This window comes from Lemur catta, chromosome 1 (genome assembly GCF_020740605.2).
Source record: "Lemur catta isolate mLemCat1 chromosome 1, mLemCat1.pri, whole genome shotgun sequence".
NCBI lineage: Eukaryota > Metazoa > Chordata > Mammalia > Primates > Lemuridae > Lemur > Lemur catta.
The window spans coordinates 232,010,244-232,036,445 of NC_059128.1; the positions used below are offsets into that span (position 1 = coordinate 232,010,244).

At 36.6% G+C, this 26,202-nt stretch overlaps 1 protein-coding gene across 15 annotated transcripts in view; it reads right to left on the reverse strand.

Moving 5' to 3' along the window:
* PHLDB2 (pleckstrin homology like domain family B member 2) overlaps positions 1 to 26,202 on the reverse strand; it is a 97,755-nt gene that overhangs the window by 14,181 nt on the left and 57,372 nt on the right. For 3 of the 15 annotated variants that reach the window (XM_045540316.1, XM_045540315.1, XM_045540314.1), the window contains exons 6-15: positions 25,589 to 25,717; positions 19,994 to 20,149; positions 18,927 to 19,037; positions 14,939 to 15,028; positions 11,515 to 11,658; positions 10,697 to 10,885; positions 8,087 to 8,227; positions 6,817 to 6,916; positions 2,664 to 2,684; positions 768 to 803 (exon numbers count right to left, since the gene is read on the reverse strand). In XM_045540316.1, coding sequence (XP_045396272.1) covers positions 768 to 803; positions 2,664 to 2,684; positions 6,817 to 6,916; positions 8,087 to 8,227; positions 10,697 to 10,885; positions 11,515 to 11,658; positions 14,939 to 15,028; positions 18,927 to 19,037; positions 19,994 to 20,149; positions 25,589 to 25,717 — 1,117 coding nt within the window. Of the gene's footprint in view, positions 1 to 765; positions 804 to 2,663; positions 3,920 to 6,816; positions 6,917 to 8,086; positions 8,228 to 10,696; positions 10,886 to 11,514; positions 11,659 to 14,938; positions 15,029 to 18,926; positions 19,038 to 19,993; positions 20,150 to 25,588; positions 25,718 to 26,202 lie in introns of those variants that run through there. The other 12 variants (XM_045540320.1, XR_006732700.1, XM_045540321.1 and 9 more) reach the window with 12 other exon arrangements.

A 26,202-nucleotide genomic window follows, 5' to 3' on the forward strand; every position in this document is an offset into this window, starting at 1 on the left:
AATAAAATTTTCTTTTTTTAAATTCTCTATCATATACTCAGGAAGCAGGGATCATACTGATAAAGAAATTCCACAATTCATTAAAAAAAACTTTCCCTAGCCAGTACTGTACTAGTTTGTAATCTCTTTCTCCTTGATAAGAGAAATGTCCACTTGACTAGTTTCCATTACCCAGGAAGCTATTATCAGAGCTATTAAGAGTTCACAATTGGGCCATTTGAATTTCTCCTCTTTTCTTGTGCTCTACCTACTTTGCAATGAGGCTTTTAATTAGTACTGAAATGACCAAAAAGTAGACAAGAGGGCCAAAGAACAGAAGTAATTCTAAACAGCTTCCTCAGCTGTTGATTAAACATTTCCATTTAAAAACAGAAGCCACATCCATATGCTTTAACAAAGCATTATATGCCAAAAGTTTTTGTGAAATCATTTTAGTTTCATTCAGAATTTTCATGCCATAAGTATTTGGAACAGTTTTAGATCTCTAAGTGAAAATATGTTATTTCAGATTAAGGCATTTCTGGAAAAATAAGTTTTCTTAATGTAATCTGACATTATAAATTATAAATATATATATATTTTTTTAAAGCCACACGTCACTTAGCTACAAGAAGGTACAAAACATAAAAGCACACCATGACTATAAACAATATTATTAATTGTAATGATTAATGTACAAAGCATTAAATGAAGCTAGTGCATTCATACGCGCAAAGCTTGTCTTTTTTTTTAAGAAAGGCAAAATAATTCGTTACCCAAATATTTACCTTTGAGACTTGAACTTTTGGAATTACCAATTGCTCCTTTTAAGTTGTTTCCAATTATTCATTATGAAAAGGACAAAAACAGAAAAAAACCACCAGAAATTATTTGCAAAGGTCACACATGTATATTTTCTTATGATTTCAAAAAAGGGTTATGGCACAGAAAACTTTCCCATTGGCACAGACTACATGGAAGACATTTCCTTGTTTTAGCATGAAAAACAAATCCCTAAAAGACAGCCATGCAATTTAAAATGTACAAGAATTAGCTCCCTGGCTATGACATTTGCCACAACCTCTTCCTCTCCTTGAGTTTTCTATATTGAGGAAAATCCAAACCCTTTGAGGTAGCTAACACCTGCTCAGCAGAGCGGAAAAGAGGGTGAGCACATTTCTTCCTCACAGAGCAACTGTATGCCCTGCTCCTCTAATCTTCTAGGGTTGTGTTTTGTCTGTTTTTGTTTTTGTTTTCAGAAGCATCACAGAATAAGAAAACAAACTTGTGATCTTCAAGTGAGAGAGACAGTAAACTGACTCAAAGTTTTCAGATAGATGCACAAGGAATACCTGCCACAATCTGTACCGTGCTAAGGAGAGTCAACATAAACTTCCCAGACCAACTCGCTATTTGTTGAGGTTTGACTCTACACCTGGAAGAATCGTCCAGTCATTTCGGTGGTAAACACTTTACATTTTCATGGCAACTTAAATGAAAAGGCCTGAGCACAGGATCTTCATTTCCTGTGGGCCCGGTGTGAGTGGGAGTGTTCACCTTGTGGAGCTACTCATTTCTGTCACCTGGCAACACTTCACTGATCACAGTGAACCCAAGTGTCACCTGGCTTAGCCTCCTCCCTGCTGAACAAATCCAAAGAAAATAAGCTACCCCCACAATTATAGATAAGGGCATGGGCCCCTCTCCTATGACCATGGAATTGCACCAGTGTGATTCCAAAGAGCTGGTTCTGGGATTCAGGCTCTGGCCTGGCCATCCAAAGGCACAGGTACTTTCGATAGAGGAAACAATGCACAAGATCAGGGGACTGACGGAGGGTGACCTGGTAGGAGGCCCAGGAAAAACTGCCTGCACAGAGAAGGAGCACCAGACTAGCTGTAAACTGGTCTCAGCTTCCACTCACAAGTGAGCTTCATCAGGGAGGGAGACACAGACGTCCTGTTCACGGCAGTTTATCTTTAGCCCCCTTTATTTAGCACGTGGATGTCATGAAATTAAGAGCCATCGGATGAATTCATTTTTTCATCTGTAAGTTCCCACTATTTTGGTGGCTACATAAGGAAGTGGAATGCATCTTTTTTTTTTTTTTTTTTTTGTGGGGCAAGGAAACTTGATTGGGAAAAATGAGACTTTCCCAACCCTGAGACTATTTAGGTTTTGTTTTTGTTTTTTAATTATGTAGCAAGAATAACATCTAGCAGTGGGAAAGCAACTAAAAAAGGAAAAAGGACCTTGAGAATGCTCTAAATCCTTCCTATCCAGACAGAAATAGCTGTTTGAAGGAGTAGTTTAGAAGGTTTATAGAGCAAGACCTGATAATACCTAAGGCTTGTCGCTAATCACTGCACATCCAAGAAACCAAAACCAACTCAGCTCTCTTCACTGCCCAGAAAGGCCAAGAGACCAAATGTGAAAGGCCCATTTATTGTTATTTTTAAGGCTGGACTCTATGAATTCTGGCTAATTGGACCTGAAAAGTCCCTTGTGAGTTAGTGATTATGCGATAGGTAGAGTCTTGCCAATACATCCCCAATGTGTGTTACATACTTTTAAATGGTTACCAGGGCCTCAATGTAGAAAATGAGATGACTTAAAATTATAACCCAAATTTAAGAGGATCAAACTAACCAGTATATCTGAGAATTCAGCCTATCATAGCTCACCTGCCGAGGAATTAATTCTTCCTAATGACAGTCCACAGTCCGAGCAAGGTGGTGCAGGACAAGTCAGGAATGAAGGAGGAGAATGATGGAGAAAGGAAAAAAATACAAGATCAAAAAGGATGACAAGGGGACAGGAAAAATATACAACACTTACAACATGCAATCATTGATGGTGTTAGTAACAATATCAGATTAACAAGATATGATGCTCACATTTTCAGATTAAATCTAAGTTTACAGAGAAAAACTGAAGAAGTTAAAAAAAAGAACCCAAAAAACATTATGATACATGCATAGTTAGTAAAACAACAACAACAACAAAAAAAGCCAAAATCTGTTACAGGAAAAAAAAAGGAGAATCTTTCACACATATTTGTCAACCAGAAAATAGGAAGAGTAAAAATAAGATTGTAACTATAAAACAATTCCTTTTCCAAACAGACAGTAGCAAATAGTTTTTAAGAGCTCAGGTTTGTAAAATGCCATTCAATTATTTGAAGCACAGTATATCAAACTTTATAACAAGTCCTCTAACATCCTCCGTCTCTACCACCTAGCCACAGTAACAACCATCTTACTTATTCAAGCCAGTCATTTAAACTGTTCTTATCAAATAGGCTTAAATGGAATAAGCAGGAGCTTCCTAAATCCTTCCATCCTCCCACTATAGCCTGCCATATTTATACCTGGCCTTGATAAGGGAGAAACATCATGTTTTACATTTAGCTCATTTACATCACAATGCCCACTCTTCTCTTTATATAGATCCTGAGTCTTATGAAACAATGCTTCCACAGTGCTCATGCTTCCTGCATGGTCTGACCTTGTGATAAAAAGCCAAAACAAAGAGGGTCATGCAGCTGCCTGTGAATGAACAGCAGCTGCACTCAGCATTGTGTTTCTTGCAAATGTGTAACAATTTTTCTCTATTGTGTAAAAGGAATAATCATTAGACTAAAAATCCACCATTGTACACTATTATGTCTGATCATTTCTTAAAGATGACTTGACAATGACCTTTCAATATTTGCTGGAAAGAAAAACACACAAGGAGGTTGTCATACCTTTCTTGGACTTTCCTGCATTTAACGAAAAACAAAAGGACAAAGATTTCATTCATTCTAAAGTTTACAAAGGAGTAGGTCACAAGTTGTTCAAAAGCCAATAACCATCGCAACTTCAGCGGTTGGGTTTCTCAGGTCTCTCCTTTAAACTGCTCTTAACGTTCTTTGTTTTCATGACTCACATTGTCAGTTCTGTTAAAACAGTGCCGATTGAGTAAGGCTTATACTTACTTACACCATCATCCTTGATGTATCCATTACGAATGGCAGCAAAAAAATGGTGTATTTAAGTTAATTATGTAAGTTTTAAAAAATGATAAAGTCTACTAAGTTTGAGTTAATGAAAATGTGCTAGGTATACTTTTTTCAAAACCATAGAATTGTACTTCCATTTGCTATTTTAATGAAGCCGACAAGTGCTAGTGAAACAACTGTAAGTGAAATTATGATCCATCCCTCCTGGTCTTTGTGGGCAACCTGTATGGGCTGTGTGGAAGAAAATGCTCCCAATTTACCATCTGCTGTGGCTCTAAGAACTTTAGTTCCTGACTGCTTCTCCTCTGCATGCAAGAGCCAAATCCCTTTCACTGCTCCTTCACACGACACATCTCCTTGGATCAACACACATAGAGTGGTTCTCTCTTTCCTTAGAAGCTGCCTTATCAGTGTCACATCACACTCTTTGAGAGGTTCACCGCTTTAGAGTTACAGAGAAAGACTGAAGCTGAAAGTCTGCTCAGGTGTATAAAAGACATATCAATGAAGAACAAGAATACAAAAGATAAATCAAAGGCAATAGATTTTGGAGAGGGCACATCTGTCGTGTGGCCTAGGGAATTGGCTCAATTTTCCTCTAGGAAACTATAAATAACAGAGATTCCCATTACTTGGGAGGAAAGCAGATTAGAATAATAAAGATCAAACCTTTCTTCAGTTTCACCATATTCTCATGAGAATCCTCTTACACGATAATGTTAACAGCTCTTGCTTTTTACAGATCTACCCATTTAGTACAAAGTTTTTCTTATTCTTTATTTTAAGAAAATATTTTCAACATAGAGTACAATAATTTGTGATCTCACTGTCTTTCCCAACAGCTCACTCTTCCCCTAAACCACTGTAATCCATGAAGCACATGAGTGTGCTGAATGGGTCTTTGGTGGTGGTGTGGCCAACCCAAGCTTAGATGTCTTCAGCCAGTGGGAAAATACGTTTAAAAAGAAGTCTATTAATATTACAGAAAAATACTTCAACAGAAAATAGACTTGACTCACATGTTAACATGATAAATTAGAGCCAAGATAGAAAGTCTTTTTTGTTTATTATTTATAAATATTAAAATACATTTGAGCTCATTAAGAAATTATGGCAAATAAAATGAGAAGTTCAGGCCAGGAGCAGCGGCTCACACCTGTAATCCTAGCACTTGGGGAGGCCGAGGCGGGAGGATTGCTTGAGCTCAGGAGTTCGAGACCAGCCTAAGCAAGAGGGAGACCTCGTCTCTACTAAAAATAGAAAGAAATTATATGGACAGTTAAAAATATATATAAAAAAATCAGCTGGACACGGTGGCGCATGCCTGTAGTCCCAGCTACTCGGGAGGCTGAGGCAGGAGGATTGCTCGAGCCCAGGAGTTTGAGGTTGCTGTGAGCTAGGCTGATGCCACGGCACTCTAGCCCAGGCAACAGAGTGAGACTCTGTCTCAAAAAAAAAAAAAAAGAAAAGAAAAGAAAAAAAAAAAAAAAGAGAAGTTCAATCAAATGTATTTGATTCAAATATTACCAGTGTAAATCTCTCTTACACGTTGTAATCTCTTATGAATATTACAGCCTCTATTAACTCTTAAATCCACTTTTAGTAATGATTTGAAAACCTCGTTCAGGTGATATATATCACATATACACACACAATATACATTATATGTATACATATATATATAAATTTATATATGTATATGTGTGTAAATATATAATTATATAGAGAGATATACATTTCTTTTCCCCTGATGAGAAACCAGTGATTATCCCCTAGCACCCCTGGCAGAGAGACCAAGCAGTCAGAATTGAATTCCAGCCTGCTTAGAGGGAAGGGTTTCAATCCCATCAATGTAATAACGTATTTGAAGGCCAAATGTCTGCCATCCTAATGGCATTCCCATTTATATCCTGGGCATACTGCCATCATTGCATTTATTACATTTTATTAAAGTCATCTGTTAAAAATCTTTCTTCCTCACTAGACTATGGGCACTTCAAAGGTAAGGATCATGTCATTCACTTGCATTCTTGGTATCTAGCACGATGCCTGCTCAAAAGTTAGGGCCAATATAAGTTGTTGATCTAAACTGCTATGTTAACACAAGAAATCTAATCTTCTAAACAAGAAGCTCACCTTTAGAACTACATTATAGTAATTTCTTCTAGGCCACACAAAGACTACTTGAGAACACCATTATAAATGCAGTGTATTATTACAAAGAAAACATGCTGGGAGTCAAAATCTACCTGAAACCTAACGACTATGTAGTATAAAAACTTAAATCTACCTTAAAAGGCCTAAGAGCCCTCTGTTCTGGGCCACTAGTGCTATATTTACCATGTCAGCTCAATGATCTTTAGCACAGGTTCATTCAACCTAGTGGCTCATTATCCCCAGTGAGTGATCTTGGTTAAGTGCCCTGGTAATCTTCCTGGATCTTGGTGGCCTCTCTTTTTTTTCTATTAATCAAATGGAAAAGTTAGTAATTCTCTAGGGGCCTTTCTGGTTTGAGAGTTCTATTGAATCTATAAAATACAATGTGTGTGTTTAAAAAGTACTAGCTATACGCATAAATAGGAAAAGTTACCTTGGTAACTTTTATAACAATAAGGACATATAATATGTATAAGAATACATATGTGCATATATATATAACAATAAGGATATATATATACATATATATATATCCCTCCCCAAGGGGACACATTAAGAGCAAAATTTAGGACTTTGGTTGATTCCTCTCTAGCCACTCACTCCTGTTGTCACTCCTTCCCCTGAGGAATTCTAATGCTTAACAAAAGACCAAGAGATTTGATTTCAAATGCACATACCTCTGAGCATCCTCCGAGATTCTGAGTCTTTGGTCATGGTTGCCAGCGAGTGGGGGAGCACACTGCCGCAGCTGTTGCTCTGGCCCAGGGGCAGGTGAGCCTGTGGGAACCAGGGGGAACACGTCAGGCAAGCTGCAGGCCAAATGGCGCTTCAGCAAACGGCCACATCCCTGTTTCTAAAGCTCCTGTCTAACTGTACAGGGCAGGGAAGGTAGGTCTTTGCGCTCCATTTATTGATGCTAAATGGTAAAGGCCAGTCACTGTCCCTCCCACGAAATTCCATGGCAGTTTCAACATCACAGTGCTTCCTCCAATGGCAGCAATTCTAAAAGTGAAGACAGTTGGGGAAGACACTGTCCAAAATCACCTGAGAGAATGACTGAAAGTTCTTCATGCATAAGGAGCAGAGGGCAGATGCAGGGTCAAGAATACATGCACACCATGCAAAAGGATAGGGAACATCTAAACTTGTTACAAATGCACTAATTTCCATCTACCTCCAGTTACCTAGTAGGCCAAAAACTGGAGAAACCAATTAATACCCCAGTGGTTTTAGCATTCTTTTTAAATAGCAAAGTCTTTCATGTGAATCAAATATACTCAAACACCAATTTATAAAATGGATTAGAACAAAGTTACCCTGATCAAGGGCAGGGGAAGGGCTCAAAAGTCTGTCCCATTCAGAACTTCCTTCTCACTTGCCTCTTCCGTTTCTGCAATGACCCTTCAGGCACATCGGCAGAATGTGAGGGAGGACCCCGACGTCAGACTGCCAAGGTTCACATCCCAGCTCTGCTGCGTACCAGCCGAGGGCTCTTGGGTTAGTCGCTCAGCTTCATTACACCTCAGTTTATCCATACTTACAATGGGGATAATAATTAGTACCTCTACTGCATAGTGTTGCTGGGTTTTTAAATGAGACAATCCACATAAAAGGCTAAGCCCAGTGTGAGACACATAGAAATGACTAAGTATTTGTTGCTGTTATTCCTGGAACCCAGAGCCTGTATCCTGTCTCATTTCCAGATCTGGGATGCAGCCGTGGGAGTCTATCATGTAAGTGAATGCCACCCGTCACCTGTACTGCCGTGCACACAATTCCAAGTATCCTCTGAATAGGATAGAAAATGCAATTTAGTTATGACGTCCACCTAACAAGCAAATGTAATTATGTATTTAGCATTTTTTCTTAAAGGCCTTGGCATGTTGGTCAATTTAATGACAAGAAGACTCAGGGAACATGAAGCCCATGGTTCTTCCTGTGTCCTACCTTCGGGGCGGTGCTTCTCCCCATAGTGGCACTGCTGAAATGTGGGGAGATGGAAGGTGTGGTTTTCTTTCGAGGCAAAGTGTCACTCAGATAGAGGCCTTCTTTATGTTGTTTTTTCCTTTCTTCCAGACTTCTAAAGTGCTTCAAATGCAAATGTAAAGCAAAATAGCAAAACTTGACTAACTGAAACAGGTCACTGAAGAATTACGCATTCACAAAGTTGTTTTGGAATTTTAACACAAAATTTTTAAAAAGTTATTCAGCTTATACTATGTTTACTAACAGATTTGAGCTAACATTTGGTTAGATCCTAGACACTGGAAAAATTTATCACTGAACCTAAAAAATTTTTTTCAAATCCACCTTTCACTTTTTTAGTGCCTGCTGCCTTGGGGTCTCAGGACAACTTACAAATTATTAGGATGGGTGCCATGTGGATGGCAGAACAGCCAGGGGACAAAACAAGTAAGCAGTGTCTCCCCTTCTCTGTCTGGACAGTGTGAGGAGGACAAGAAAGGGGAGAAGGGAGAAGATGAAGAGAAAGAACAAGGCACAGGGAAGTCGTTGGAAAGTTGTAATAATATTTCAGTCACATAAATACACTCCAAGTCCACATAAAGTTTCCATATAAGGCATCTTTCTAGGTTACTTTATTTAAAAAGATCTTGGCCAAGGAGCCCCTACAGTAATCTCTCACATTTAAAAATCCTCTGGTTGACTATTTCATTTTTTTGTCAAATTTCTAAAGCAAGATTTTTGCCAACTTGAAACTTATTCAAATTTTTCTTGGCCTTCTCCCTAAAATGTCTTTACTAGTAAAGTGATTTCTTAATTAAATGTTCTTTAGGTTTGACCGTTTTAATACTAAGCTGAGGTTTTTGAAATACATAAAAATTATTGCAAATTTGAGTTACCAAATTTATAAACAGTCTTTGAACATGCCAATCATGAAAAATATCTGCACTTTAACTTTACAATTGTCTGTTTATACTAGCTAATATTTATTAAGAGCTTACTATATGCCAGGTATAATGCTTTATATACATTATCTTATTAAATTCTTATAATAATACTGTGAGGTAGGCACTATTATTACCCCTATATTACAGGTGAAGAATCTAGGGTGCAGAGAGGTTAAGTAAACTCACCCAAGGTCGTGCCGCTAGAAAGTGGCAGAGCTGGAATTCACAGCCAGCCATTATTACAGTGTCACACACTATAGTCATAACACTTTGCAGTTTGGCTGCTGAATGCTCATTTTAGATAGAAAAATGACATCAGAACACTCAGTCTTGCTCCCACCATGACCAAATGTCACAAATTCTGAAATTCAAAACTTGACAATATTCCCTAACAGCAATTTAACAAAATAGGAAAGAAACTCCATTGAAAACATAGTATTAGTGATATTTGGTAGAATACAGCAAGTTTAAAAACTGTGATTGTTTTGCTACTAGAGATGTCTTTTACCCTGACTGAAGCTGTTAAAGGGATAAACATAACATCACTTATTTGATCCACCTGTTACCAATTCCCTTTTATATCAGCCCAGGTGGCAGTAACCTGAAAGTCATGGGGAGATACCGCCCAGGGCCAGATTCCCAAAGAACTTGATTATAGTTGAAAGGGAGTCTTGAAAAGATTTTTTTTTTTGACTACCTCAGCAGTAGTATACATTGAGTGTCTAAAAGTAGAGTGACATTTAGAATAAAAAATTATTTATTTAAAAATCTGGCCAATAAACACTAGACCAAATGCACTACCTGTGGTTGACCTTGGACAAGCTACTTAACTACACCGAGCCTCAGTTCCCTACACTTCAATACGGAGGTAATTCTTATTTCATAGGATTGTTGGAAGGATGAAAAGAGATATCTGTAAAATATTTAGCAAATTTTGACACACAGGGAATGCTATTATTATGGTTTCAATAATGTATAACAAAAATGTTTTTGTGTTGACACCATAACTTTTTTATACTGTAGATTTTATGGAAATACGTATTAGTATTATGAGAAATAGCTGAGATACATTGCAATATTTTGGTTGAATGGGAACTGAAGCATGAGGATGTGATACTTACTCAAACATATCAAAAGCCGGGCGAGAACAATGAAGGTCTCAAATTTTTTTTTTTTTTTGAGACAGTCTCCCTCTGTCAACCGGTCTAGAGTGCCTTGGCATCAGCCTAGCTCACAGCAACCTCAAACTCCTGAGCTCAAGTGATCCTCCTGCCTCAGCCTCCTGAGTAGCTGGGACTACAGGTGCACATTATCATGCCCAGCTAATTTTTTCTATGTTTAGTAGAGATGGGTTCTCACTCTTGCTCAGGCTGGTCTTGAACTCCTGAGCTGAAGCAATCTTCCTGCCTCAGCCTCCCAGAGTGCTAGGATTACAGGCGTGAGCCACTGTGCCCAGCTTCAAAATTTTATAATAATCTCAACACCCTTAGAATATACTAAATGTCCTTAAAAAAAAAAAAACAGCGAAGGGGTATGAAACTTGCTTTTTTAAAAAAGTACTTTTGGAAAAGTTGAAGAAAAGATTCCACATGAGTAACTTTGCTGTCTAGGTAAAATCCCCAAACTCTAAACACTAGTTCCTAATTACCTGTTGGTCCTGCGGCTGCTGCTGCCTTCTGTGTTTCTTAGCGGGTAGAGGAGGAGGTGTGTCATTTAAAGGTAAAGGATCAACAGGTGTAGCCATGACTTCGGGCCATGGGGCTGATGTAGTTTGAATGATAGGATGAGGAGAAAGGGTGGAAGGAAACATAAATCCAGAACAGACAGGTGATCTTTGCTTTATGGGAGAAAGAAAAGGTACATACATGTCCATGTGAAATGAAAGAATAAGATAAAGAAGCGAAATCGATAGTCTGATTGTTCTATTTTAATTAAGAAGTCACAAATATGGACAGTATCTTTCAATTTAGTCTCTTGTTAAAATCCCATGTTGCGAACAAGTTGGATCATTAGAAGATGTTTTAATTTACTATTTTTGACCCCACCTCAGAATGATTTAAAAAGGCATACCATTTAAAAATGTCCATAATGCAAAACAAAATAAAAAACAGAATCCAACTGGAAAGGTGATTCAAACCAACAACTTTAGAAAGGCTTTTTAATTTCTAAGAAATCTAAGTTAGAGTGCTAAGACTTAGAGCTTATTTCTTTGAACTTACTTCTAGTACTCCACTATGTACCATAGATTTCATGTTTTCTAGAATTTTAATTGGTAGAGAAATACCCCCCAAACATACCAGTACCAAATTGGTATGTTCTATAAACTCAGCATCACTCTGGCCCTCTGGCCAAACAGATGTATTATATTTGTCACGCACACCCTGACGTTCCTCACTTCAGTTCACCGTGAGTTAATTTCTGACCCGAGGAAGAGCAGTGAATGAATGGAACGGCATGCCTACACACCTCTTTACTTTGTGGCTGGCTCGCCAGCACAGCTGTGGCAGGCTCAGTGGCAACAGCGGCAGCATCAGCAGGGAACTGAGTGGAAGGGGACAGATTCGTGGAATTGCCACATGGCTCATTAATTTCATTTACACTGAGATAGCCCTAAAAGGAGGAATTCAGAAGTTAAACACAAAGAAAGCAAAAGCGGAGGCATGCGAGAGTATTAATGTTCCCAGTACAATGGAGTTAGCTTAGAGCGGCACAGCCAGATATTTGTGGTATTATCAAATGTTTCATTAAAGGAATAATCAGCAATTAAAATGGATTTCTGTTACTTAATCTTGAAAAATGGCATTCCGAACATCAAACATAATTTTTCTGATGGAAATAAAGATAAACATATGTTATAAATAACCCAACACCTTCTATTTTAAAATATCCAGAAGTATCAGCATTCATTCTGTTGACGGATTGAAGCCGTCACTCCCCATACGTTTAAAATAATTGTACACCAAAAAAATTCGAGATGTAAATTGGCAATGCAATCAGTCACTCCCTAATTCAAGAGCCTTTTCCACAAATCTTCATTCTTAGATTTTTCCCCTCTTCTGTTTCCTGATGAATTAAAGTGTGAAGAAAAGTGGGCTGAAGGCTACTGGGTTTTGCACTAAGAAAACATGTATAAAATGGTAATTTATTTGTAATGGAATCTAGCTTTTGGGCAGCTCAACCAAATGAGAATAAACAGAATACCTTCCCCTCATCCAGGGGAGCCTTTCCTAGCAAAACAAATGTGCACGCACGCGCGCGCGCACACACACACACACACACACACACACACACAAAGTCCTAAGGTGCAATTGCAGCTGGAATGTGCTTTAATTCAAGACCATTTCTCCAACTCCCAACTCTACCTCTGGGACAGAATTTCCAGTTATTTTTGAACTCAATGATTCAGTTCTGGCTTCAGCTTAGAGAAAATACCCATGAATCAAAATCTCCGAGAATCAAATGTCCTAAATTTATATTTGTGGAAAAGGCACTTGTAAATTATCATGGAAAGTAATTATACAGACCCATCATGATTTTCACCATACCAATAAAAAAGTGTGAGAAAAAGTGTATAAAATAACATCTCTCTTTTAAAAGTGAAATTGAGTTAAATTTGACATGTAGATTCTTCTATTAGCTCATCGGTCCTTTCAAAAAGTGACTACGTGAAGGGCAAGATATTGTTATGCTGGTGAAGCAAAATTTTCAGACTGAAAATCAAAGTTTTTACTGATAACTTATAATTATAACAAAGTAGAGAAAGCTAGAGTTGACTGCTTATAAATTGACTATATGAAGTCTTGCACTTCATAAAGGTGCATAGATACTTTGTAAAGTTTTGTAAGGTTAAAAACTAAATAAAGAAAGTAGTCAATTACGTTGATACATTTCATTTTATCTATGATAACGAATCAGAAAGAAAATTAACAAAATTTGAGTTATTCTTTTGCTCAGTTGATAGTAGGATGCTTCAAAGCCAAAGTTTGAGTCCTTATGGGTCATAGACCATACAACTTAATTAATTGCTTCAAAAATGTATGCTATTTGTCCAAAGTGGGAGCTCTTTACAATAGTTAAGTTATAAATTCAACACTCCTTAAAAAAAGAAAAAAAAAAACAGAGAAGGGAGAGAGAAGAGAGAGAGCAGAAAGACAGGAAAATAAAAGAAAAAAACATCTTGGGAGTCAAGTCTGCTTGGTACATGAAAGAGAACACATAGCTACTCAACAAGCCCAAGAGTTGCAGAAACACAAAATAGTCAAAAAGCCAAATGTGCTTTTGACACCAGGAATTCTGTAGAAAAAAAAAAAGAAGACCAACTCATTAATAGGAAAGAAAGATTTTATACTTCTATTAGGAGACGAAGAGACCTTGGAGCCCATCTAATTCATCTGGATGCCACAAGACCTTCAAACTCAGCATATCCAGGGTCAAACTCCAAATCTTCCCTCTTACCTATTCTTTCCCCAGTCTGCCCTATCTCAGTAAAGGGTACTCACCATCCACCTCATTATGCCAACCGGAATAATGGTGTGATTCCTGACACCTTCCTTTACTTACTTTATCCCCACATCCAATCTATTAACAAGAACTGTCAACTCTACTTCCCAAACATATCCTAATCCAGCTAATTCTCTCCACCTCTCTGCCATTGCTCTAATTCAAGCCACCAGCATCTCCACCCTACACTATTGCAATCATCTCCATACTCATTTCCCGCATCTCCTCTTACTCCTTATGATCCAGTATTCACCCAGTAGCCCAGACTGATCTTTAATAAATCGATATCAAATAATGTCATCTCCCTGCTTAAAACCACTTGACGGCCTCCCATCACACATAAAATCGGCATTTCTTAAACATGACTCACAAGACTTGCCACCTCACTGACATTATCTTATGCCACTACACTCTATTTACAACCATTCATTGAACTTTCCAGTTCCGTGTTCTGAATAATGGAGAGAAACTATGAAACCAAATGATCTAATAAAGCTTTTATAGAAATATTTTGCAAAATACTTCTGAGGTACACATTTAGTCACCCTTATTATTGTGATGAGCATTTTACTTCAAATACCTACACACAAAAAAATATTTTCTATGTAGGAATTCCCAACTCTGCTCTTTTTATTAGCAGCTTAGAAATAAAACGGGTTTTTTGGTTATGCAAATATTTCTGTAGAAGCAAGTTTTTTCCTTAGCTTTTTAGAAAAAAATTAAATATAAAGAAAACTATTTTTCTTCTCAGTCAGGGTAATAATTTTCTGAAGTAAAGTTAAAATAATCTACCAGTGTGGCAGGTAGCTCCTTAAGATATTTGGGAAAGAGTGGTGATGGGGACATGGAAAAGGTGGATATTTGGGACAAAGAGTATGTACAGTTTAATGTAAATGGGAGTTTCCAATTTAGAGAAAATAATAGCAGAACAACAGTGAAGGGAAAAGATAGAGAAAAGAAAGAAACTAAACTATCTTTTCAAATGTTTAAGGGCAGGGTCACATTCTATAAGACTCAGGAGAAAGAAAAGTAGAGAGGAGGAAGAGTAGGAAAGGAGATTGCAGGAAGGAGAGGGGAGCATTTAAGTCTCATCTTGGTCCGGATCCTAAATTTTTTGAATCTTCAATTTGACCCACAATGTCACTGCCCAGCAAAGTAGACAGACAGGCACACACACACACACACACACATACACGATGTGCACCTGTATTAGACACAAAGGTAATCCATGAACTCCTCAAGGATCGATAATGAAAGGCAAGAAAACCATCAAGGCATCAGGTGCTTTCATTTGAGTTAATGTTTTTACTCTTCAGCTAATTGCATAAAACTGAGGTGCATCTCCTGATTTCTAAGGTGACATGAATGGACATGTAAAATCATAGCTTACCTCTTTTAGAGTATTGGGGTTAACAGGAAACCCTTTACCCCCAGAGAGGCTTGAGTATTTCTTTTCCAAATTACAAAGATTCTCCTTTTCCTGAAGGAACACAAAATCTATTAAGCTTAGAGTCAACCTTGGATACAACTGAGGAACACAGCAACTTTACAATAGAGACAAACATCAGAATCTCACCTACTTCCCCCATTTCTAGTTCCTCTTCCTCATACTTAGTCAAAATTTCAAATTATATACTAAAGATCTCACCTTCTACTAGCCAATATGATGTGTGAGTTGTTTTCAAACTTTCTTAGCTCTAAAACATTTCATTCATAGTAAATTCTGTAGAGTGAGAGCATGTTTAAAAAAAAGGAGCGGGCTGCTCTAGTTGAAGCCTGAATGGAAGGAGGAGCTCTCAGAGTCCTTCTCAGGACCCTTATCTTTTGCATATTCTCTGAAGTCATTTTTTTTTAATCCTCCTAAGCAACACACAATCATATGACTTCTTGTGATGTAGTATCACAATCCAGTGATGTATTTTCTTTTGGAAACTTGATGGTGTAAGCTTTTATGTTTGGGCCTATGATCCATCTTGAATTAATTCAGTGTTAAACTACCTTTAGGAAAAAATTTTATGGGTCACATATTTTATTTATTGGGATATAATTTACATACAGTGGAATGCACAGATCTTAAATATGTAATCTGATGAATTTTAATAAGTGGAACAATATCCCAATCAAGATGAAGAGCATTTCTTCACCCCAAGTATTTCTCATGTCACCTACCAGTCAATCCCTACTGCCTGGGCAAGCACTACTCTGATTTCTATGGCCTTACACTAGTTTTGCCTGTTCTTGAGTTTTATATAAATGAAATCATAAAATATGCCCTTTTTTGTGCTGCCTTCTTTTACTTTATGGTGTTACAGGTGTAAGTAGTTCATTTTTGTTTATTTTTGAGGCGTACTGTATTATATAAATATACCCAATAATTTGCTTATCCACGCTCCTACTGATGGATGTTTAGGCTATTTCTAGTTTTGTTGGCTCTTAGCAAAAAAGCACTTAAACAGTCTCACACAAGTTTTTTATGAAGACGTGTTTCCATTTTTACTGTGTAAATATCTAGAAGTGGAGTTGCTGGGTCATAGGGTGGATGTATATCTAACAATATAAAATAAGCTTCCAACGAATTCTCTGAAGGGGTCATACATGTTACACTCACATCAACAGTGCATGAACGTCCTAGCTGCTTCATATCCTCATCAACATTTGAAATTTTACTTTTTAACTTCAGTCATTTTAGTTGGTATGAGGTGGAATCATATTGTTGTTTTTATATTTCCTTGATGACTAATGGTAAGTATTTTTCCATGTACCTTATTGGTCCTTCATATATCTTCTTTTTAAAACATTTATTAATATTTAGCTATTATTATTGAGCTGTAATAGTTTCTAATATGTTCTGGATATAAGCCCTTTGTCATTTCCTTTAAGAAATCTTTGTTTCCCAAGGCCATGAAGGTGTACTTGTACTCTTATGTTTTCTTTTGGAAGTTTTATAATTTTAATTTTTATGTTTAGGTCTACAATCTGTCTTGAATTAATTTATGCATACGGTGTGAGGATGTTGAGGTTTATTTTTTTCCACATTTACCCAATTGATCCAGCACCATTTGTTGGAAAGACTTTTCCTTCCCAACTGAATTTTTTTAGTGTCTTTGTCAAAAATTAATAGACAGTTTATGTATGGGTCTATTTCTGGACCCTCAGTTCAATTCTATTGATCTATATGTCTATTGTTGCCAAGACCACACTGTCTTAAATATTACAGCTTTACAGTAAACCTTGAAATCACATGGTACAAATCCTCCAATTTTATTCTTCTTGTTCAAAGTTGTTTTGGCTACTCTAGGCCCTCTATATTTTCATTTACAGTTGATTTATATTATTTGTGGCAGTTGTGTTCTATAATGTTGCCACAGACACTGAATTTATGAATACTGAAGCATTCCTCCTAAAAGAAATACAAGGTTGGGATCCTATGAGCTTCTGGTCACAAGATTTTCATCCACTGATCAATACAGAACTTTGTTCTATGTGTGTTTCTATTTGAAGCCATCTTATTTAATAAATATTGTTGATTCATTAATATTAAACTGACAGCCAGCAGCACTATAACTCATGCCTGGATGAAGCTTATCTAACACACATATTTTCTTCATAAAACACATCGCAGCCTTCCTGTGTTTAGGAACATTTAACAGCACTTTAGCACTATGCTTCACAGGCATTTTAAACAGCAAAATCCACCCCCTACCCAAAAGCACACAAAAATGTGAAAACATGGCACTAAACGGTCCACAAAAAGGACACATTTTTACAGTATGAGAGATGAAACAAGAAGACAACCTTGTTCAACTTTAGGTGGGAACACCCATGCTGGACAACTCAATTTTGAGTTGAACAAGGATGTCTTCTTGTTTCATCTCTTACCACTCTATGCATTTCTGTGAATGCATAGACTGTAAAAGTGCCATGCATATTGCTTCTGGGGTAACAAATACATTTTAGCAAGTAGGCAAAATCACAAATGTGGGATTCTTTGATAATGAGGATCAACTGTAAATTTTAGCATCAATTTATCAATTTCTACAAAAAAATCTGTTGGGATTCTGTTTGGGATTAAAAAGTATCTATAGCTCAATTTAAGAAAATAAAAATAGTAATACTATGGACTACAATTTTTACAGTCAAACTGTATTTTATATATTTAAATGAGGAAATGTAATATTGTGATTACACCTTCCTATTTTAAGAAATCTATTGCTAAATTTTTTTGCTAAAATTTGAGAAACTACTTAAATACTACATACTACAATATCTAATTAAGCTGTGCCTTTGAATATTGTGTGCAAAGGGTAAAATGGCAATGGGGAGGCTAATGGCAACAGAGTTCATCCCCAGAGCAGGGAACAGGGAAGGAAAATATAACTCCATTGAGAGATTTCTAGGAGCTAAAAAAGCAAGAAGAAGGAAGTTGTCGGGGATCCGTGCGGGCTGCAGAGGTACCCCAAGTGGACTCATAATTCCATGTGAAGGAACATTTCATCTCTCTTCTTAACCTAAAAATAGCTAAGAAGGGAATACTCATTTCTGCTGAGTGGGACCATGGTACAGCCTCAACCTTTAATCCTTCCTTCTGAATTTGGTCTTTCTCTGCACCCTATTCTGGGTCTAGCACATATTTTTGTGACTCCAAGTATCACATTTATAAGGTAGTGGCCCAAATGCAGAGTTCAGATCTGAGACTAGCCCCATCAACTTTAATGTCTGGTGTCTTATCCCTGAAATTACACCAGGGAACATGTCAGAAAGTTAGGCTATGGCTTATCTTTGGGCAAAGGAATCCCTTTACGTGGAGTTACTTTAGGTGCTAGGATAGATGAGGACATAGTCCCTTTGGTGAGGATAATCTTGTCAACCCTCTAATCATACCATATAGAGTGTCTACCTACCCAATTAAATCAAACTAAATCTAGTATGACATTTACTAAGAAGACCCACCCATATATAATTGGAGTTCAAAACATCAGAGCAGCTGAGCTAAAATATTTGACAGTAGCAAAAAGAGCATTTTCCCTTAAGCCAACCCTAAATGGGTAATAAAATGTATTTTAACTATTTAATGAAAAATAGGATTTTTTTGAAAAGAAGAAAATCAGAAAGAGAAAAAAATACAGATTTTCCATAGTTTAGACTTTTACAATGTGGAAAAAGCATGAAGAAAATATCCTTGCTATTTTCTAAATTGTAGTTAACTGTTCAGAGTAATCAGCTTATTAACGTGGAGGATTAAATAAAAAGGTATATAAAAGTCTTCTTTAAATTATAAAGGCATTCACTATTAAAATGCATTTACTGTGAAGGAGGCAACTTCCCTAAAGTGGGAACTTAGGTTTTATTGCTGCCAGTGCTGAAAAGAAAATACTTACTCTTTGTAACATCATTATTAAATTATTCTTTTCTTTCACAAAATGATCTTGCTCTCTCTGAGCCTGCTGAACAATGTGATTGGCTTGCTTTTTCAATGCAGAAATTTTTTCCTGAAGGAAAAGAGTTAATCATAGGAAGACGTATATTAGACATTCAAAGGTTTGCCAGTCTGTCCTGGAAAAAGAAGCAAAGGTTTTTATAACTGGAATACTAGTGACCACATTTTAGTTGATGGTAGGCAATAACTATTACCTAGAGATTATGAAGCATTTTCTTTGACTTGCCAAGCTCAATACTTTCTTTACTTAAGGCCAACCAATATAGTTCAAGTGATTTCAAATCTATTCTGAAGCACCCAGAAGTCAACAGGAAATCTTGTTTTAGACTATCAATGACTTTTTTACATCATCTTGGGAGACGCCTCACGGGAAAAAAACAACAATGGAATGTCTTATTTAAACTGAGAATTTAAGAAGTTGCCTTCTCCGTCCTTCCTTCCCTCAATTTTATCAATTTAGTACAGAGCCTTGGGGTGTGATTGTAAATTCTAGAACAAAAGCTGAATTCTGAGCAGGACATCTCGGTGCTAGGGGTTGAGTGGAGTCAGCAGTAATCCCCATGGCATTTCACTGGGCTACGCCTAATAGTAATAAACTGTCAGTCAGCTTTGAGGACTATTGAGCAACGAAAACAGAAAATTCCAAAATAGACTTTGTTCACAGACGTATTCTGAATTAGTTACTATGGTTGCAAAAGGAAGTAATTTAAAATAAATATCTGAATTCCTGATTTTCTCTGCCTTAGTTTTCATATAAATGAAAAAAATGGATATTATTCATAAGTTCATCTACAGCATTATGTAACAATGACTATACCATGTCTCGATTTATCTAGTTCAGAACACCATTTACCACATACATGGCAGGCTCCCTAATCTGCTGAATGTGACATGCAGATATAAAGATATGTAGCAGACACATAGCATCCCTATATGAATGATCACTACTGTCATGTAGAGAGAAGCATATTTTGATTTTTCACACTGAATGACACCTGGCAAAAGTACCTTTCTAGTAACGATGTTCCGTTGATATTCAGCCACTTCACGCAGGAGCTGTTGGGTCAAGTTCTCCTTTTCCTCATCCAGACGGCTCTCATGTTCCAGCTGCTGGAACTCCAGGTCTTCAAAGTGTTTACTTTCAACATCCAACAGGTCGGCATCCTTTGGAGAAAAGGGAATGAACGCAAGACACACCAGGATGGCTGTAGCCTTCTTAATGTGAGGAAACAATTATTAAAAACAGTCAATGCAAGATTATCTTTCCAGTTACAACTATGACCAGGCTTAGAACATGATAATCCTCTCTCTGGAATTAAATCCCATAACAGTGAATGTTAGAGCAGAATTGAAAGGGGCGTCGTGGGGGTGGGCAGCATTTATTTCACCATCAGTTTTAGACTGCTCTGTGGATGTAAGAATTCTTGCTTTAAACCCACTAGGGGTTTAAAAATGGATAGTAAAGTATAAAAAGAATTCTGTAAATAATCTCAACACAATCTACAGCCCAAAGTGTGGCATAGTCTCTAGAGAAAATTCTTCTTTCCACAATTTTTCATATGAAATGAGATTTTAATATAGAGATTAAAGGAGTCAAAAACTGGCCTACATACAGACAAGAGGTCTCTAACAGACCCCACATGGCACACAACACAATCCACTGGGATGTGAGGGGAAAACATTATACCTTCTTTATGCTTATTTACAGTTTTTTCTTTTCCTTGTAAGTTTCTCAATAAATGTTTTCTAATGTATATATAAGTAGGATAGAATATGTACATAATTTTAAACATATACATTCTTTGAGCATTCATGCAATATATATATTTATAATAATGTGACATATATAATATATGTAGTGCATGCATGCTCAAATAATTTTATTGAAGGGATAAGCAATCAAAATCATTTGGGCATGGATTCTGGGTGATGTGTGTCGGTGTAGGTTTGACAATTTTAACAAATGTACCAAACTGGTGGGAGATGTTGATGAGGGGAGAACACACATGTGTGGGGGCAGACGGAACATGGGGAATCTCTGTATCTTCTGCTTAATTTTGCTATGAATCTAAAACCACTCTAAAAACTAAAGTCTATTTAAAAGATTTGGAGATTGAGTTTCTTAAACCAGGCTACTATGAACCCATTAAATTTATTTACACATCATTTTACTGGAAAGACGAGAACCAAACTTTTTGTCAGGCACAAAGGGTGACTCAAAAGGTTAAGCACCATTGCTCTGAGAATAATTTTGAGGACATTTAAGGAAGAGCAGAATCATGAAAATCAGATAGCCTGGAAAAGGCATCCTCCAACCTATGAGATACTTGAAGACAGGGATGTATTCATGCAAGTGCATGCACATTATATAGATAATTCTCCAATATACTTTTTAAAAAACACCCCCTTCTTTCTGGAGACTTTGACGCAATTATAAATGTGGTATGTGCAAAACATTTTTAAAAAATATAACTTATAATCTATGGCCAAAGGAGGAGGCAGCTGAACTACGTGGCTCATAGCTCTATGTAGCTAAAATAGCCGGAGTATTATTCTTATTGTTCAATCAAATCATCAAAGAGAGTAGGATAAATAATTATATGATAAATCATCTCTATATCACTATTTAACCCCACCCCCACTCTGGTTTTTACATAAATGGTAAAGTAAGATTTTGATAAAATGGAATATATTTCTATCCTCTGCAATAAATTTTATTCTAGTGATGATTCACAGAAGGGCCATTAGCTACCATGTAATTATAGCCAACACTATAGCAACAAGACTAGCACGTCAACACAGACTGTGGATTCTCCAAGTTTAAAAGCAGGAAAAAACATTCAGCATTTCATTTTATTTGGCCAAAAAAGAATGTAGTCTCAATTTCAAGTTTTTGGTTGACATTTATCAGACATTTCATGTCTATAATTTCTAAAGGAATTAATGAATTAAAGGAATTAAGAGATATTAATAACTCAAGTGCTATGTCTTGAAGCAATATCTGCAATTTTAAAATAATACATCAACTGAAATACTCATATAGGCACACATATTCAAGTTTTTAAGGTTTTCCAATTAAGCTTGGTTTGTGGCCAAAGATTACTGAGATAAAAAGTTTAGTAAGTCCTTTTTTGGCATAGAAATAAGCTTCATTCAAAGTGGCATATAGCTCACAATATATACACTATGCAGTCAGCTGCTTACTCTACATCTGGTTAATATGCAACATACGCTATTTTAACCCTGCACGAAAGTCACAGAGTCACTGATTTATTTGTAGTAAATATTTAAACCACTGCATGAAAATAATAGCTCACTAGGTAGGAAAGCTGAAAATTAAGCTAAGCTGAGTGCTCAGATTCTGCAGATACAATCATCTGATCAAGTTATCTAAACCATTAAAATGTATGTGTACATAAACTTATGCTCTGAAAGAAAAACTATTTGGCAGGAAATAAAAACTTTTAAAAGATTTTAGATAAGAATAAGAATTCAGAGGATTGAATTTGCGGGCAGAAGTAGTTTAATTGAGCCCTGAATAATATATACAGGAAGCCCAAAGTCAAGTTCAACTTTTAACTACATTTCACTCACTAAAAGAACATTACAAATCTTTACTGGCTAGCAAGCTCAAAGGCCAGGCATGAAAGGAAATAAAACAGCTGCACTAAAGAAAATTCTTCGTAATTTCTCTTTTCTTTCTAATAACGCTTTTGAGAATTTATATAGCAGAAGTTTACGTGCAGTTCTTTATGTTTTCTTTGCTAATGGAGGGACAGAAAGAAGAGAATGGATGTGGTATGGCCAGGAGCAATTGTAGCAATAACAATTCAAAACCAACTCTGGAACAAATTTAAATGGGGTTCAGGGTTTGTTAACTTTTCACCATTTTATGCTCTATAATCAAACACTTTAACTGCATACTTCTGGAACATGGAAAAAAACAATAGAAAGAAATCATTTAGTCCAACCTCCTCACTTCAAGTATGATGAGTATAATGAAGCCCATAGAGGGCGAACGACTTGTCTAAGACTAGTGGGTAAACTAATTCTAGAGCCAATGATAGAAAAAAGGTCTTTTAATTGTAGATATGGACAAAATACTTTTTAAAAATCAAGAGACTGAAATCAACCATTCAGTTGAGTAAATATCAAAAGCACAAGAAAACTGTCCCAGCCAGGTGTCTCTCTCCCCCAGTTAGGAGTGTATCCTAACCTGGCAAATTAAAGACTCATTTAAATTCAGCTTTCTTTTCCACAATATTAGTATCTGAGGGATTGGTGAGCCTATATCAATCAACAACATACTATCCACAGGCCATGAAACCAACATCAGATGAAAACTATATTCTGATGCTAATGTACTGATTTAGAGGTAAGAAGCCCAGCCATAAGTTCATAATGTTGTATGCACAAAATCATTCTACAATTTCAGCTCAAGTATTTGAGACAACATACAGTTTAAGAAAATAATTTTCCTATTTTTTTTTAATTTTTTGTTTTGTGTGACTTGCCACCTAATGAAGTTAGTTGTCATAAAATCAACATTATCGAGTCCACTTTAAACACCTTAGGGAACGCTTTGTAATGAAGTGGTATTTTGCAGTGTTTGAAGTCTGAAGGGAAACAACTTGTGATAACACAGGAAGTTCCTAGAATGAATGGATTTCTCATGAAGTAAGTGAACTTTTTACTGATTAAGCCAAGGCCCTGGTGAAGAATCACACTGGTCCTTAACCCTGGAAAACAGAATTAGCAGAGCTCTTAATAATCAGGTGAACAGCAGCTACCACAAGCCAGTTATCTCTCCTGAGGAAAGGAGTTTTATGATAAGAATTTTACACTCTGCTTGAAGAGGAAAGGGAAGGAGTCTCTGCCTTCATTTAATGGAACAGACTGTCTGCTTCATTTCCTTTCTTCTTTTGCAGTCAAAAATCCTTAGAACACGTACAAATTTATGAGTTATCCTACAGAATCTAGATTAAGCAAACAGTAATTACTTATATTAATCTGAGTCCAGGTTAACCAATAGATTCCATTGATTATTAATAGACTCTACCAATTTTTATTTGACGTAATGTTTATAAAGAACACAAAGCAATGGGTAACTAGAAGAAGGGAAGAACAAAAAATATATATGCTGCTGACTGTAAATAAAGATTTATGACAACTATGTAAAATCTTTAGCAATAAGGAGAGTTAAAAAAAACGGGGAACAAATATAAAGATCAGTTCCCGCATCTCTCTTGTGAACTGGCACAAACATAAATCACAAACTGAAGTAATTTTACAAATACTAGTTTTTTTCCCAATCATTTTTATCACAAAATTTCCAGAGAATTGTCACCAAGAGATGGGAAGATTTTTCTTCTTATAGCCAATTCAGCTTTATACAATAAAGTGTAAAAAGGGGGAAGAAATACTGTTAAAACTTTCTTTGATCCAACACTGTAAGAAATAAATAGTAAAACGGTTATACTGCAATTTAACCTATGTTGGATATTCTTTATTAAGATGCTCTTATCCTCTGAAATACATTGAACAATTTTAATTGTTATTTTTCATTATCTGGTAAGGTTCTCAGAGGTATCAAATATTTTTGTATTAAAGGGCATCTTAAAAAATGTCAAGGGTGTACTATCGTAGCTGAGTTTTTGACTTGCCCATTCCAAGAAGGTACAGACAGAATAACATGAATGGAACTAGCCTTTGCTACTCACGTAGAATCATAAATTACTACTTACTTAGGACAAATTACTACTACGTGACTCCTTTAGAGGTCCAAGACTGTTAGTGACTGCTTCCCCAGGATCACGGGTTATTTGGGCTGCTGTTTAGAGGAAACAACTCAGTTGTCAAGAGACTATAAAATATTAAATGGCTGTGCCAGTGTTTGTGAAACTATCCACGTAGGAAGTCTTACTTTCAGAAGACAACCAGTGTAGTTATGCTAAACACTATGAACATTAAGGATTGGAGAATAACCTGATAAAGTTTAACTAGAAGGTCTATGCTGGATTAAGTTCTTAAAAATTACGAAGCTCCTATGAGAAGACATTGAGGGCACTAGCAATGCCCTGCATTTCATTCTTGGTGTTTAACTGCTGTGATCATGCTAATGAGTTCAATGTCACTAAGAGCAAGAAGAGAAAGAAAAACAAAACAATGGCTGGTGATGAAGAGCAAATCAGAGAATAGGATAATTTCTGGACAAATGTATAAAACAAAGGTACAGGAAAAAAAAACATGCAAAGGCAAACAAGACTCATGATGCAGCAAAAATGCAGGGGAAGATGTCAGTTGACTTAAATGCTACAATCTTGGTGTCGGTTACAAGTCAGAAATAGCTCTCTTTTGTTATAAAAAATGACTCCAGAAATGATTTTGCATTATAAATTAGTGAAAGATTCTAATAAGGATTTTTTTAACTGATTAGCATGGAATAATATATACTTTCAGCATGCATATTTCTATTTAAAATGTATCTAATGATTAGAACTTATGCAAATTTATGCCATGTGAAGTAGTAAATCATAGGTAAGTGGAACTTAATTGATAAAAACAAAAAGCAAAATAACTGGTGCATTCCTGTTTGCTACTGACCCTCTTCAGTTGTTGTTGCAACTGTTCCCTCATGGACTCAGGACAATTGTCCAGCTGGGTCTTCTGCTCGGAGTAAAGCTCCTGAAGCCTCTCTAGTTTTTCCCTTTCAGCATCAAGCTTTACCTTCTCCTGAAGTTCAGAAATCAGAAAATAGAAGAATAGAAATTACCTTCACACCCAAGCAGGTGCTAGTGAACATTTCCCAAGGATAACACAAACAAACATACACAAACTCTAGACATTCTATGACTATAGAAACATATCTGGTTAGTCGCTAAGATAAAGGGGTATAAGTAGAAGTTAAGACAAGGGGGCCTGGTTTGTGCATTCTCAAAACATAGTCCACTTTGCTGGGCATTGCAATGACCCACCCAGCCTCCCTCCCTCCTTCCTGCCACCATGTTACAAAAGCAGGGGAAGCAATGGCAATGTTGAGTGTTGGTCAATGGCCAAAAAAGAACAAAAGAAATGCCAACCAGATTCATAAGCTAGTCTTGCCAAGAGAACCAGACAAAGGCATTGACCTCAAGTACAGTCATGGTCCAGTTCGCTCAAGGCATTTGCTAAGCAAGTTTTGGAAATCATTGAAATTTTGTGCTCAGGTCAGAGAATTC